At 54.4% G+C, this 12,023-nt stretch overlaps 2 protein-coding genes across 8 annotated transcripts in view; one reads left to right on the forward strand and one right to left on the reverse strand.

Annotated features, from left to right (window-relative positions):
• The window catches only part of NCAPH (non-SMC condensin I complex subunit H), a 33,107-nt gene extending 30,534 nt beyond the window's left edge, over positions 1-2,573 (forward strand). For 4 of the 6 annotated variants that reach the window (XM_089773844.1, XM_089773843.1, XM_089773845.1 and 1 more), the window contains one exon: positions 641-2,573. In XM_089773844.1, the coding sequence (XP_089629970.1) occupies positions 641-835 (195 nt within the window). In that variant the 3' untranslated portion in view covers positions 836-2,573. Of the gene's footprint in view, positions 559-640 lie in introns of those variants that run through there. The other 2 variants (XM_089773847.1, XM_006128947.4) reach the window with 1 other exon arrangement.
• LOC102452579 (uncharacterized) overlaps positions 2,402-12,023 on the reverse strand; it is a 30,144-nt gene continuing 20,522 nt past the window's right edge. Inside the window, exons 11-18 of one of the 2 annotated variants that reach the window (XM_075911053.2) lie at positions 9,258-9,381; positions 8,342-8,521; positions 7,252-7,381; positions 6,805-6,929; positions 5,983-6,168; positions 5,333-5,458; positions 4,307-4,420; positions 2,402-3,804 (exon numbers count right to left, since the gene is read on the reverse strand). In XM_075911053.2, coding sequence (XP_075767168.2) covers positions 3,697-3,804; positions 4,307-4,420; positions 5,333-5,458; positions 5,983-6,168; positions 6,805-6,929; positions 7,252-7,381; positions 8,342-8,521; positions 9,258-9,381 — 1,093 coding nt within the window. In that variant the 3' untranslated portion in view covers positions 2,402-3,696. Of the gene's footprint in view, positions 3,805-4,306; positions 4,421-5,332; positions 5,459-5,500; positions 6,169-6,804; positions 6,930-7,251; positions 7,382-8,341; positions 8,522-9,257; positions 9,382-12,023 lie in introns of those variants that run through there. The other variant, XM_089773842.1, reaches the window with a different exon arrangement.

Consider the following 12,023-nt stretch of genomic DNA (forward strand, 5'->3'; position numbering starts at 1 on the left):
AATCTGAAGCTGGAGGGGGTGGAGGACCTGTCTGACGTCCTTGTGAAGCAAGGGGATTGACCTACCGTGGGCAGAGCTGGCTGCTTTTCATCCCACCATGAGACTGGCCATTTGCTCCAGCAAGTGACACGACTGGGTCTCATCACTCAGAGGTTTCTCTCCCCGGCCAGCAATATCAATTGGCTTTCTCAACCCCTCGTGCAAATCATGGACACCTGCCTCTTCAACCTGAGCTTGTAAGGTCACTCAGGCAGATGGGATTGCTGCTCTTTGGCCTCCAGGGGAGCGGAAGACCTCTTTGAACTATCACCCTTCTCCCTTGCTTTGTTAGGTGGGGTCCCCTGTAATAGTGACCCACAGATTTCTGGTGCTTGCCAGAGCCACTGCTTCAGCAAGGAACTCCCCAGTATCACCCATCTCTGGGTGTGAACACTGCTGAGCTCTCCTGTACAGATGAGGCTTCACCCCCTTGCCTGCGTTCTCTCTGAAATGATTTTACATATTTTGTACAGAGACTTCTTTTTTAAAAAAAATAAACTGCTGCAGCATTGGTTCAGATCTGAGGGGTTCTGCTTTCACGAGGGTGGGGGAGAGAGGGTTTCCCCAGGGTAGAATCAAACCTACCACATCTCCCTTATAGAATTCTCAGGGCTGGGAGGTGCTAAAGCAGAGAAGAGTAAAACAGTGTGAATGCTGCAGCATGGGACTGCGAATGCCCTCCTGCACCTCTGGCACAAGACCTAGGGTGCCTGAAGAGGCTGCATTGACAGACTTGACACTAATTCTTCTGCCCGTTTTCAAAACTGGAGTAAACAGCAAATGGTGCCACCACTGAGCTGTAGAATTCCATGGTGCATCATCCTGGTCACCTTGCCAAATAAATAGTACATAAACCACAAGGGGTGCTTCCCAGTGGTGCTGCAGGCAGTGGTGGATCATAAAGGCCATTTCACTAACATAAAAGTGGACTGCTTGGGAAAAGTCCATGATGCGTGCATCTTTAGGAACATCTTCCTCTTCAGAAAGCTGCAAGACAGAACTTTCTACCCACACCGGAAAATCATTGGAGATGTTGAAATGCCAATAGTCATCCTTGGAGACCCAGCCTACCCCATGCTCCTCTGGCTCATGAAACCGTACATAGTGAAATTATCATGAAGACTATTTCACTCAGGTCTCTGCCATGTTCTATGATTTGGAAAAGACTGATACCATGCAAGTACCAACGGTGACCCTTTTCCTGAGCCCCATTTGAGAGTGTTAAGTTCCCTTCTCTCTCTGCATTCCTGTGGTGTCCCCAGCAAAGAGCCCTGGGGGAGCAATTGCCTTTGGTTCTCTTCCCCAACTTCCGTAGCTGTGGCTGAGAAGCAACAAGAAAGCCTGCCAGCAAGTGGAATTCAGCATGAGGATACTGGTGCAGAGCAAGCTGTGTGGATTGTAACAGGAGTACTGGGAGGATCAGGGTCTGTTTCATCGGAACTGAAACACTGTAGTTGCTTATGACCTTTTGGAAATGTTTCCCCTAGTTTTTGATCTTTCTAAGGCAGCCTTGCAAAGTCGCTTGGAAAATGTATGGGTCAAGGCGTGAAAGAAGGAACATTCTTACTCTGCCCGGAAGAAGGTCTCAGCTGCTTTAATGTCACCCTTTTTCTGTGGCTTGTGTTGGAAGAAAAGTTTGCTTCAGTAACCACAGTGCCTTCCACACCAATTGGGGAAATATACCAGCCCCATCATGGAGATCCAGTGTCACTACAGCCACTTTGCTAAGACCCACAATCTCTCCCTTCAAACTGGTATAAATGCATGTTTCTTGCTATATTAAGACAATGAAATATGAGATTTGTAGTTTGGTTTTACTCCACTCCTGCCAAAGGAGTCAATTCATGGTGGTTTGGTACAGCACAATAGCTCGTTAAGTTAGCTCCTCCATGGGTGCTCCCTGCAATTCTGCCTGTAGGTTAATGTGCTTTTGTCAGTGGCCCGAATAATCCCTCTTGTGGCCAATGGACTGCACACCTTGAATTAGAATCCGAGGCCTGGATTTTGCCCTCATAAGTTTCTCTAAGTTGACCACCCAGTAGATCCTGGAGCCTCTGACAGGTGATCCTGACTGATTTGGCCATGAAACTATCAAATGCAAGCATTTCAGCTGCCCCTCACCTACTGTCATGCTGTACTTGCCCTCTGCTTTGGCTGCCCCACAGGAGCCTCCTGCTTGCTGTGTGAGGGAGAAGAGGGGAGCATGGATGTCCTGGTGTCCCCCTTCCTCCACTTCTGTACTCCATCTCTGCAGAGATAAGGGGAATACGATGGCTCGGGATGGAGGAGCTTGCTGGCAGCAGCTCTTATGTCTGACTGCTCAGAATATTTAAAGGAGTGATGCGCATCTGTCATTCTATACTTTTATGTACGCTGTCTCTCACATACCCTGTCTTTCACACTCACCTACTTTCAAAGTGTTTGTAGGGTTTTGACTGGCCTGTGAATTTCATAACTTTTATTTCTCTTGTGCTTAAATTTTAATTCTCTGAGTAGTGAGTTAAAAAATGCCTAACCTGTCATGGCTGGAGTAATTATCTCTCTTTTTTTTTTTTTTTAATTGCCATATATGAATGGTTTCTACTGATGGTGCACGTCCACATGTTACCTTAATAACAAAACTCATTCTGCACATGGAAAAAATTAGAGGGGAAACCAGCAGGAAGTCTCCTGGAATCGGGATAAATCTTGGAGGCTGCTGTAGCCAAACAAGGAGATTGGTCACAGTTCCCCATTCCTGGACTGCTAGTGGCCACTGGGAGTTGCAGGGGCAGTGCCTGTGGATACAGGGCAGCACACGGAGCCTCCACTTTTTGGGAGCAGTGCAAGGCCAGAGGGGTGAGCTTGCTTTTGCCCTGTTGCACCACTGTCTGGGAGCCACCTGAGGTAAGTGGTGCCCAGCCTGAGCACGCATCCTGACCTCCCAGCCCTGAGTCCCCTCTTGCACCCCAACCCTCTGCCCCAAGCTCAGCCTGGGGCCTTTCCCATACTCCCAACCTCTTGGCCCAAGACCAGAACCTGCACCCAAACTCCTGCCCCAGCCTGGTGAAAGTGAGTGAGGATGTGAGAAGAGGTGGGGTCTCAGGAGTGGAGAAGGAGGCGGGCCACAGGTGTTGGGTTTGAGGTAGATCCTGGATTGCCCTTTAAATGCAAAGTGTTCCTGTGCTAATGAAGTCAGTGAATCCTGCTGGGAGGCCTTCTAGTGCCACGAGCACATAAGGATTTATGCTCCTGCTTAGGGAGCAGAACATACTGGGCTGGGCAGAAGGGGGACACAGAAAGTAGCTATGGCTGAGCCTCCCCACAAGAGTCTGTCCTATGTCCCTCCAGGACAGGTTTTGTTTCCAGCAGCCTGAGATGCTCCTACTATGGGCCATGAGCATCAGTCTATAGAGCTCTGGGCCAACAAGCTCTGTGGCTCCCCCTCACAGTGTCCAACTGGAAACAGCAGTCTACCCCCAGGACTCCCTGGCCGTATCGCATAGCAGGTCCCAGCATGTCCTTTCTGCCTGATGGCACCTTGGTCAAACCCATAGGTGGGATCTTCTCCTGTCTGCTCAGGCACTTTCTCTGCTCTGGCTCGCAGGAGCCGAGCGGGTCCTGGGGAGAAGGCCTAGGACCCCCCCTGGCTGTCCCCGCTGAGATCCAAGGGCGCTGTCAGGGTGGGAAGTGGAAGAACCGGGATATCCTGCTGCCTGGTCCGCTGCCTTGGGGTAGCCCCTTCAGCTGCAGTGGGTGCCTGTGAGCCAGCTCTTCCTCCAGCATCTAGAGCAGATGAGAAGAAAGGGTCAGGGGTTACCAGCAGTGCAGCTTAGAGCCGCTTGCCCAGGGAAGCCTGCTCGGCCTTTCAGCCAAGGCCCTTCCTTGCCCCAGCTGGAGACCCAGGTTCAAAGCAGCACGTGTCAGACATGTGAAGGCTCCACACCTGCTTCTATGGTTGACTGGGCCTTGTGATGGGTGCCTGGAGCAGGGCCAGGAGCGTGCTGCTCTATGTAGATTGTGCCCCACTCCTGGGGATGTGCTGTGTGCACAGCAAGCTCCAGAGCTGCCATCCACCGCTCCTAAGAGCTCCCAACAGCCAGGCTGGCCTGCCCATGAGGTCAGTTTCTTCCCCCATATCCCTGCAGTAGAGTTGGTGCCGCTACAGCACGGTGTGGGGAAGGAGAAGTGGGGCCTAGAACCTCCCCCCTTTGGATTTCTAGGGCTTTGCAATGCTGTTCCCCCTCTCCCGGTGCTGATGTGATAATCCCAGCTCTGGGAGGCTCACTTCTTTGCGGGCAGCGAGCCGCTGTTTCCACTCGCTCAGCTCCATGGTGTGTTCCTCGTCCAGTCCCTTCAGCTGCTTCTTCTCCTGCTCAACCAGCAGGCGGAGCTTCTCTCTCTGGGGATGTGCAGGGCAAGAGCAGTTAGGTAGGGCTGTGGGGAAAGCCCTGCCCAGCTCTGAGCATGCGGCTGGTGAGACGTGTGAGGCAGGAGCAGTTAGCTAGAGCGATGAGGAGACCCCAGCTGGATGTGAACGACTAGTCGACTATCCCATAAGCAAACGTTTATCGGATAGTCACCAGAGTAGTTGACTAGTTGCTTTTCCCCCTTGTTGCCTCTATATCAGAAATAGGCAGTATGGGGGGGGGGAGATGGGGTACTTCAAAGGGCAGCACTGCGTGCAACCCAGGACGAGCTGGGGACTCCAGGAGCCCAGGCTCAGTGGGGGAGTCCCCAGCTGATCCTGGGCTCCATGGGGCACTGCTGTTTTGAAATGCCATGAGGAGTCTGATGCCGGGCTCCGCACAGTGTTTCAAAGCGGTAGCTCCGCATGGAGCCCAGAGTCAGCATGGGAGGCTCCAGCTGTCCCTAGGCTCCACTTGGCACTTTCACCTTTGAAGAGCAGCAAGAGCCCTAAGGCTGCCGTTACACTTCAAAGGTGGAGCCGCCCTATCGACTAACTGGATAGTCAATGCAAAATGCATCGATTAGTCAACTACTTGCAATTTACCATCCCTGCTCTGAGCAGGGGGTTGGTAAAGTGCGAGGCCGGAGCTGTTAGCCAGGACCATGGGGATAGCACAGCCGGGATCTGAGCATGCCGCTGAGGCAGAGCACCTCCAGGCCAGGCTCCCAGATGCCTGAGGAGCTCACAGTTGCCTGATACCAAAACCTGCAAGGGCTGGTGTGCTGGTTCCCGAGGCAACTGCCCAGCAGCCCACGTCAGCCAGCTGGGCCATAGGGGAAGGGAAAGAGGCCTGCTCCTGTGTGGTGCTGGGAAGTGACCTGCCCAGACTTGGCTCAAACTCACCTGCAGCTGCTCCAGCTCACTGAGGCTCTCAGCCAGATGCTGCTGCAGGTCCTGCAGCTGCTGCTTGTGCTGCTGCTGCTGGCGCTGCACCTCTGCCCTCTGGCGTGGCTCCTCCTGCTGCAGGAACTGAGAGCAGGTAGGACCTTGCATTACGCTGCTGTGCTCGCAATTCTGGCAAGGCCTCAGGGGTGGGGGACCTGCCAGAGGCCTTGGGCAGGTGCAGACTCTTCCTGCTCAGCACAACCCTCCTGGCATCAGCCCAGCTCCTTGAGCGGCCCCCCGGGACTGAGCCTGCTGCGGGCCAGGGTGCCAGAGGTCCAGCTGGCAGCCAGAGCCGAGCCAGGAGGGAGGTGGTGGTCTCCAGGACCCTTCACAGAAATTACAGCCACTCTGGGCCCCAGACCCCATGTGCTGGGAGTCTCGGGGACTGGCCAGCTGCTGGTGGCTCCATTACTGGACCCTCTTATCTTCCCTGCTAGCAACGGAAACGTACTCAGCTGTGGGGCTGAGCTGGGCCGTGGCTGCCCACAGCTGAGAAAGCGCCTTCCTCTGCCCAGTGCCTGGGCTGGCCACATGGGCTCTGCACTAGCAGCGGCCTGTGGCTGTGCTGAGGCCCATGCAGCAGGAGAGGGGCTGCTGGTGGCCAGTACCTGCTTAGTCCTGTCCCTCTGCTCAGCGCCCATCACCTCCTGGATCTTCAGACTTTCCTTGAACATGGCCAAGCGGAGCTTGGCCTCCCCACGCTGGGTTTTCAGCAGCTGTACCTGCTGCTGTGCCTGCTGCTGCCTCAGCTCGGCCAGCAGGCGCTGGTGGAAGCGGGTCATCCGCTCGGTCTCCTAGGAGAGAGGCACACACAAGTCTCAGGGGTCAGCAGCCAGCATGGGGCAGGCCCAGGTGCTTAGGCAGTGAGCTGCTGTTAGCTCTGGACTGCCTGCTGGCTCCTGTTGACTGCTGCACAGCCCCTCCTGGGGGCAGAGTGAATGCCTGGCAGAAATCTCCCCTCCAAGCTCCAGTCTCCCTCTCTCTTCTCAGTGCTGGCTCCAGGCTGAGCTGAGAGAACTTCGGTGGGGTTCCAGCAATGATCCCTAGCCCAGCACCCCCCTCCCTCAGGAACCAGCATGAGCCAGGCCGGGCGCCCTGGAGGGGCAGGGCAGTGCAATGCAGTGGCTGGAGGAGGCCGTGTGCAGGGAGAGTGCGGCTCAGGCAGGCGGTGCTCATGTGCACTGGCCCAAGCCTGCCATTCCCTCCCCAGCTTGAGCCTGGGACCGGGGTGGGCAATGGCTGTGCCAGTGTGGGCTCAGCCCAGTTCCTCAGGTACAGGAGATGCTGGGTCCTGCTGGCCCAGGGGCTCTGGTCCTTCTCTGCGGATACTGAAGCCTCCTGCCCTAGCTTCCATTCTGCCCACGTGGCTCACTCAGTGGCTGGGCTCAACCCGCTCCCCTGTCCCATGCAGGGGGAGCTTCAGTGCTCACCTGCTCCTGCCGCTTGTTGAGCTGCTGCTGCTGCAGGGAGTACTGCTCCTTCACCTGCTGCTTGAAGAGATGGTACTTCTCCTGCAGGTGGCCTTGCTCAACGCTCCACACCACTGACTCCCGGGCTGCAAAGGGCGGAGAATCCCTGCTCTGACCCGCACAAAGTGCTTCTCTGCTCAGTCCCGCCAGTCCCCCCTGACCCTCCCTCCCTCCACCACGTGACTCCCCCATGTAGCTGTTCCTAGCACCACCCAGCCCTGCTGCTCCTTCTCCCTCTAAACCAGCGTTCAGAGAAGGCTCTTTAAAGACCTAGGAGGAAGGGGAAGGCAAGTGCCAGTCCTCCTCTTAGCGGGGAAGGAGAGCTAACAATGGAGGACAGCAAAAAAGCAGATGTGAATCATTGGTTTGCTGCATCTCAGCCCTTATCCCTCCCCCAGCTCCAGGTACCTCTCTTGAGACTGTGAATCTTGCTGACGCACTCCCACTCGATGGAGGTCACTTTCTTTTTGTGCTCCTGCACAATTCTCTGCAAGGCCAGGTTTAGCTCCTCTTGCTGCTGCTGCAGAAATCTCTGCTCCTGCCAGTTAGAATCACATGAAGCTGGCCCAGGGCACCCAGTCTCAAACAGTCAGCCCCACAAGCGCAGCAACTGCTGCTATGAGCCAGCTCCATCAGCTGGGACCTCTCTGGGTCAGTGCCCAGGCTGCTCTGCCCACCATTTAGCAGCTTGCTTGAAGGGTCCTTAGCAGGCCTGCTCGGAGCCCCCCAAGGCAGGGAATCTCACCCCAGGGCCCCTAGCAAGAGAGGGCTCCACATGCCCCGTGCTGCTGGCAGCAAAAATTGGGCAGGAACTAACCATTGAACAAAGTCTGTTCTGCAGGAGCCCAGCTCCAGCTTGCTGTTAATGCCATTCCACGAGGCCTGGGCTTTTCCTTGGGCCCAAAGGAGTCACATTGCAACACATGGGCACTTGCCCCCCTTTGGCCTTGTGCAAAGTCCCAGCTTTGCTGGTGTATGAAAGTGACCCAGCTGAACTAGACCAGCACGTGACCCAGCCCCTCCGGGGCTCCAGTCACAAATCCTGCTGTAGGGCAGGAACAGCAGTACAAGGGCTCGGGAGCCAGGAGTGCTCCCCACAGAAATAGCCCTAGCCGTAGGCGCACCTAGGCTGCATGACCAGGGTTTTTACAGGATGGCAGGGACCTTTGGATCCTACTGGGTAAGTGAAGTGTCTTAGAGCCAGTGGCACAGTGGGGGCTGCAGAGTCCATTAGCTAAGTCAGGCGGCTTAGCTCTGAGCAGCCGGATTGTCATTGTTGCCCATTGGCTTAGGGAAGGAGAGGGATCCCTAGATTCCCCATGGCTTAGGGGGGAAAGAAAAGATCCCTGGGTCCCACTGGCTCGGGGAGGAAGGATCCCTAGGGCTCTAGGTTCCATTGTCTGGAAGAAGGATCATAGGTCTCACTGGCTCAGGGCGGGGGGGAAAGGAGACCCAGATCCCACTGGCTTGAGACTGTAGGCTCTCGGCAGGCAGGTACCTCTCTCCTGTTGCCTCTCAAGGCTGGTAGCTTCTTGCCATAGTCCTTTTCCTGCAGGGCTTTCAGGCGCTTGGCTTCGTCCCGGAGCCGGATGGTGAACTCGTGCTCCTGGCGTTCCCGGGCCTGCCGATGCTGCCGCTCCAGGCTCTCCACCTCCTGGTCATAATACTGCTTCTTGCTCTGTGAGCACAGAGCAGGGTGCTTAGCAGGCCTTTTCCACACTCTCCCAGCGGCCCTGATAGCGGGGCCTGCCAGAGGGGCTGAACCAAGAAAGCACCAGCCCCAAATCGCAGGGGTTGCTGTTCCCAGGCAAACAGTTGGCTCCAAGCCTCTGGGCTTTGGCCACCCTGGGTCTTCCTCGCAGAGTGGGAAAGTGCTGGGCACATGAGCCTCTTGCACACTTGCCTCCCACAGGCTGTGAACACGGGGCAGCCTCCAGGCCTCTGCCCTCCTCTCGCCCCCCGTCTGCAGGCCCAATGACACTCCATGCTGGAGGGGGTAGGGCTCAGCCCGGGGGGCAATGAGACCCCATGCAAAAGGGAGACAGGCTCAGTGTGGGGGGGGGAGCAGGGTTGCCAGCCCCAGACATGTGCAGGGAGGAGTCTCAGCTGAGCAGCGACACCAGCCCCACATGGGGAGGGCAGCTCAGGCCAGGAGGGCTTGGGCGAGTGACTTAGACCAGTCCCGTGCCGGGTACCAGAGGTCCTTGGTCCAGTCCCATGTGGTGTCCCATTTCCCTTTGGGAATGATGGTCACCCTCAGCATGTCCCATCCATGTGGGATTTGGAAGAGGAATCTGGGGAGATTGAGGCCTGGGATGGTTTTCAGTTCCCTGCTTGCTGAGCTGCATGTGAGCCTGGTGCTGCAGGATGTGCCATGGGGACGGGAGGGGCTGTGGTCTGCCTGGCCTGGTTACCATCATTTCCTGCTCAATGTGGCGGAACATCTGCTCCCGCTGCTGATGGAGCTTCTGCTCCAGGTGACTCTGGGCTCGCTGCTCTTCCTTCTGGAGGAGGCGGAGTTCGTGCAGCTCCTGGCGCCTGGCAAGTCAGATCCACCAAGAGGGAGATACATTGGCAAGCAACCTCATGACCGTCAGCCATTTCAGACCCAGACTTGACCCCAAACCCATTTCATTTGTCTCCTCGGGTGACCCTTTCCTAAGTTTTCAAACTCCACTGTCTTCAGCACAGCTATGCCAATAGAAACACGAGTCAGCACTGGTAGAATCATAGAGCTGGAAGAGACCTCAGGAGGTCATCAAGTCTGGCCCCCTTCCCAACGCAGGACCAATCCCAACTCAATCAACCCAGCCAGGGCCCTGTCAAGCCGAGATTTAAAAACCTCCAGGGATGGAGATTCCACCCCCGCCCTAGGTAACCCATTCCACAACTTCACCACCCTCCTAGTGAAATAGTTCTTCCTAATATCCAACCTAGATCTCCCCCACTGTAACTTGAGACCATTGCTCCTTGTTCTGCCATCCGTCACAACTGTGAACAGCCTCTCTCCATCCTCTTTGGAACCTCCCTTCAGGAAGTTGAAGGCTGCTATCAAATCCCCCCTCACTCTTCGCTTCTGCAGACTAAACAAACCCAAATCGCTCAGTCTCTCCTCAGGTCATGCGCTCCAGTCCCCTAATAATTTTGGTCACCCTCCGCTGGACCCTCTCCAATGCGTCCACATCCTTTCTTTAGTGGGGAGCCCAGAACTGGATATAATACTCCAGGGCTGTGTCTACACTGGCGCGATCTCGCACAAAAGCAGCCGCTCTTACGCAAAAACTTGCTGCCTGTCTACACTGGCCACGTATTCTTGTGCAAGTAAACTGATGTTCTAATGTATAAAATCAAGGCCTCTTGCGCAAATACTCTGACACTCCCGCTCAGGAATAAGCCCTCTTGCGCAAGAGCACTTCCAGAAGAGGCCAATGTAGACAGGCAACATGAATTTCTTGCTCAAGAAAGCCCTATGGATAAAATGGCCATCAGAACTTTCTTGCGCAAGAGAGCGTCTACACTAGCATGGATGCTCTTGCACAAAAGCACATGCCAGTGTAGACGCTCTCTTCTGGAAGAATTTTTGCAGAAGAACTCTTCCGCGAAAGTTTTTGTGTGAGAACGTGCCAGTGTAGACGTAGCCCAGGTGTGGCCTCACCAACACCAAATAAAGGGGAATAATCACTTCTCTAGATCTCATAGCAATGCTCTTCCTAATGCAACCTTATATGCCATTAGCCTTCTTGGCTACAAAGGCAACTGTTGACTCATATCCAGCTTCTCATCCACTGTAACCCCCAGGTCCTTTTCTGCCGAACTGCTACTTAGCCATTCCATCCCAAGCCTGTAACAATGCTTGGGATTCTTCCGTCCCAAGTGCAGGACTCTACACTTGTCCTTGTTGAACCTCATCAGATTTCTTTTGGTCCAATCCCCTAATCTGTTTAGGTCACTCTGGACCCTATCCCTGCCCTCCAGCATATGTACCTCTCCCCCTGGCTTAGTGTCATCCGCAAACTTGCTGAGGGTGCAATCCATCTCCTCATCTAGGTCATTAATAAAAATGTTGAACAAAACCAGCCCTAGAACTGATCCTTGGGGCACTCTGCTAGAAACTGACCGCCAACCTGACATCGAGCCGTTGATCACTACCCGTTGGGCCTGACATTCCAGCCAGCTTTCTATCCATCTTACAGTCCATTTATCCAATCCATACTCCCTTAACTTGCTAGCAAGAATATTGTGGAAGACTGTATCAAAAGCTTTGCTGAAGTCAAGGTATATCACATCCACAGAGCCAGTTACCTCATCACAGAAGCCAATCAGATTGGTCAGGCATGCTTGCCCTTCATGAATCCATGTTGACTATTCCTCATCACTTTCCCCTCTTCCAAGTGCCTCAAAATGGATTCCTCAAGGATCCCCTCCATGATTTTTCTGGGGACCAAGGTAAGGCTGACTGGTCTGTGGTTCCCTGGATTGTCCTTCTTCCCTTTTTTAAAGATGGGCACTACATTTGCTTTTTCCAATCATCCGGGATCTCTCCCGATCTCCACCAGTTTTCATAGATAATGGCCAAAGGCTCCTCAGTGACATTTGCCAACTCCCTCAGAACCCTCAGATGCATTAAATCCGGACCCATGGATTTGTTTATGTCTAGCTTTTCTAAATAGTTCCTAACTTGTTCTTTCTCCACCCGGGGCTGTGCACCTCCTTTCCCTACTGCGTTGTCTAGTGCATTTGTCTGGGAGCTGACCTTGCACGGGAAGACAGAGGCAAAGAAAGCATTGAGCACTTCAGCTTTTCCCACATCATCTGTCACTAGGGGTATGTCTAGACTAAATGGCTCCATTGATGGAGCCATGTAAACTAGTTTGCCCGGCATAGGCAAAAAAGCGGGGATTTAAATAATCCCCGCTTCATTAAAACATGGCCGCCGCGCTGTGCCGACAATCAGCTGATCCAGCACAGCGCGGCAGTCTAGATGCGGATCTGTCGGCTGGGGAAGCCTTTGCTGACTGATCCCTTATGCCTCGTGAAATGAGGTTTACAGGATCAGTCGGCAAAGGCTTCCCCAGCCAACAGATCCGCATCTATTTAAATCCCCACTTCTTTGCCTATGTCGGGTAAACTAGTTTACATGGCTCTGTCGATGAAGCCAGGTAGTCTAGACATACCCTAGG

The sequence above is a fragment of the Pelodiscus sinensis genome, chromosome 28 (assembly GCF_052426305.1).
Source record: "Pelodiscus sinensis isolate ZL-2025 chromosome 28, ASM5242630v1, whole genome shotgun sequence".
In the NCBI taxonomy this organism is placed as follows: domain Eukaryota; kingdom Metazoa; phylum Chordata; order Testudines; family Trionychidae; genus Pelodiscus; species Pelodiscus sinensis.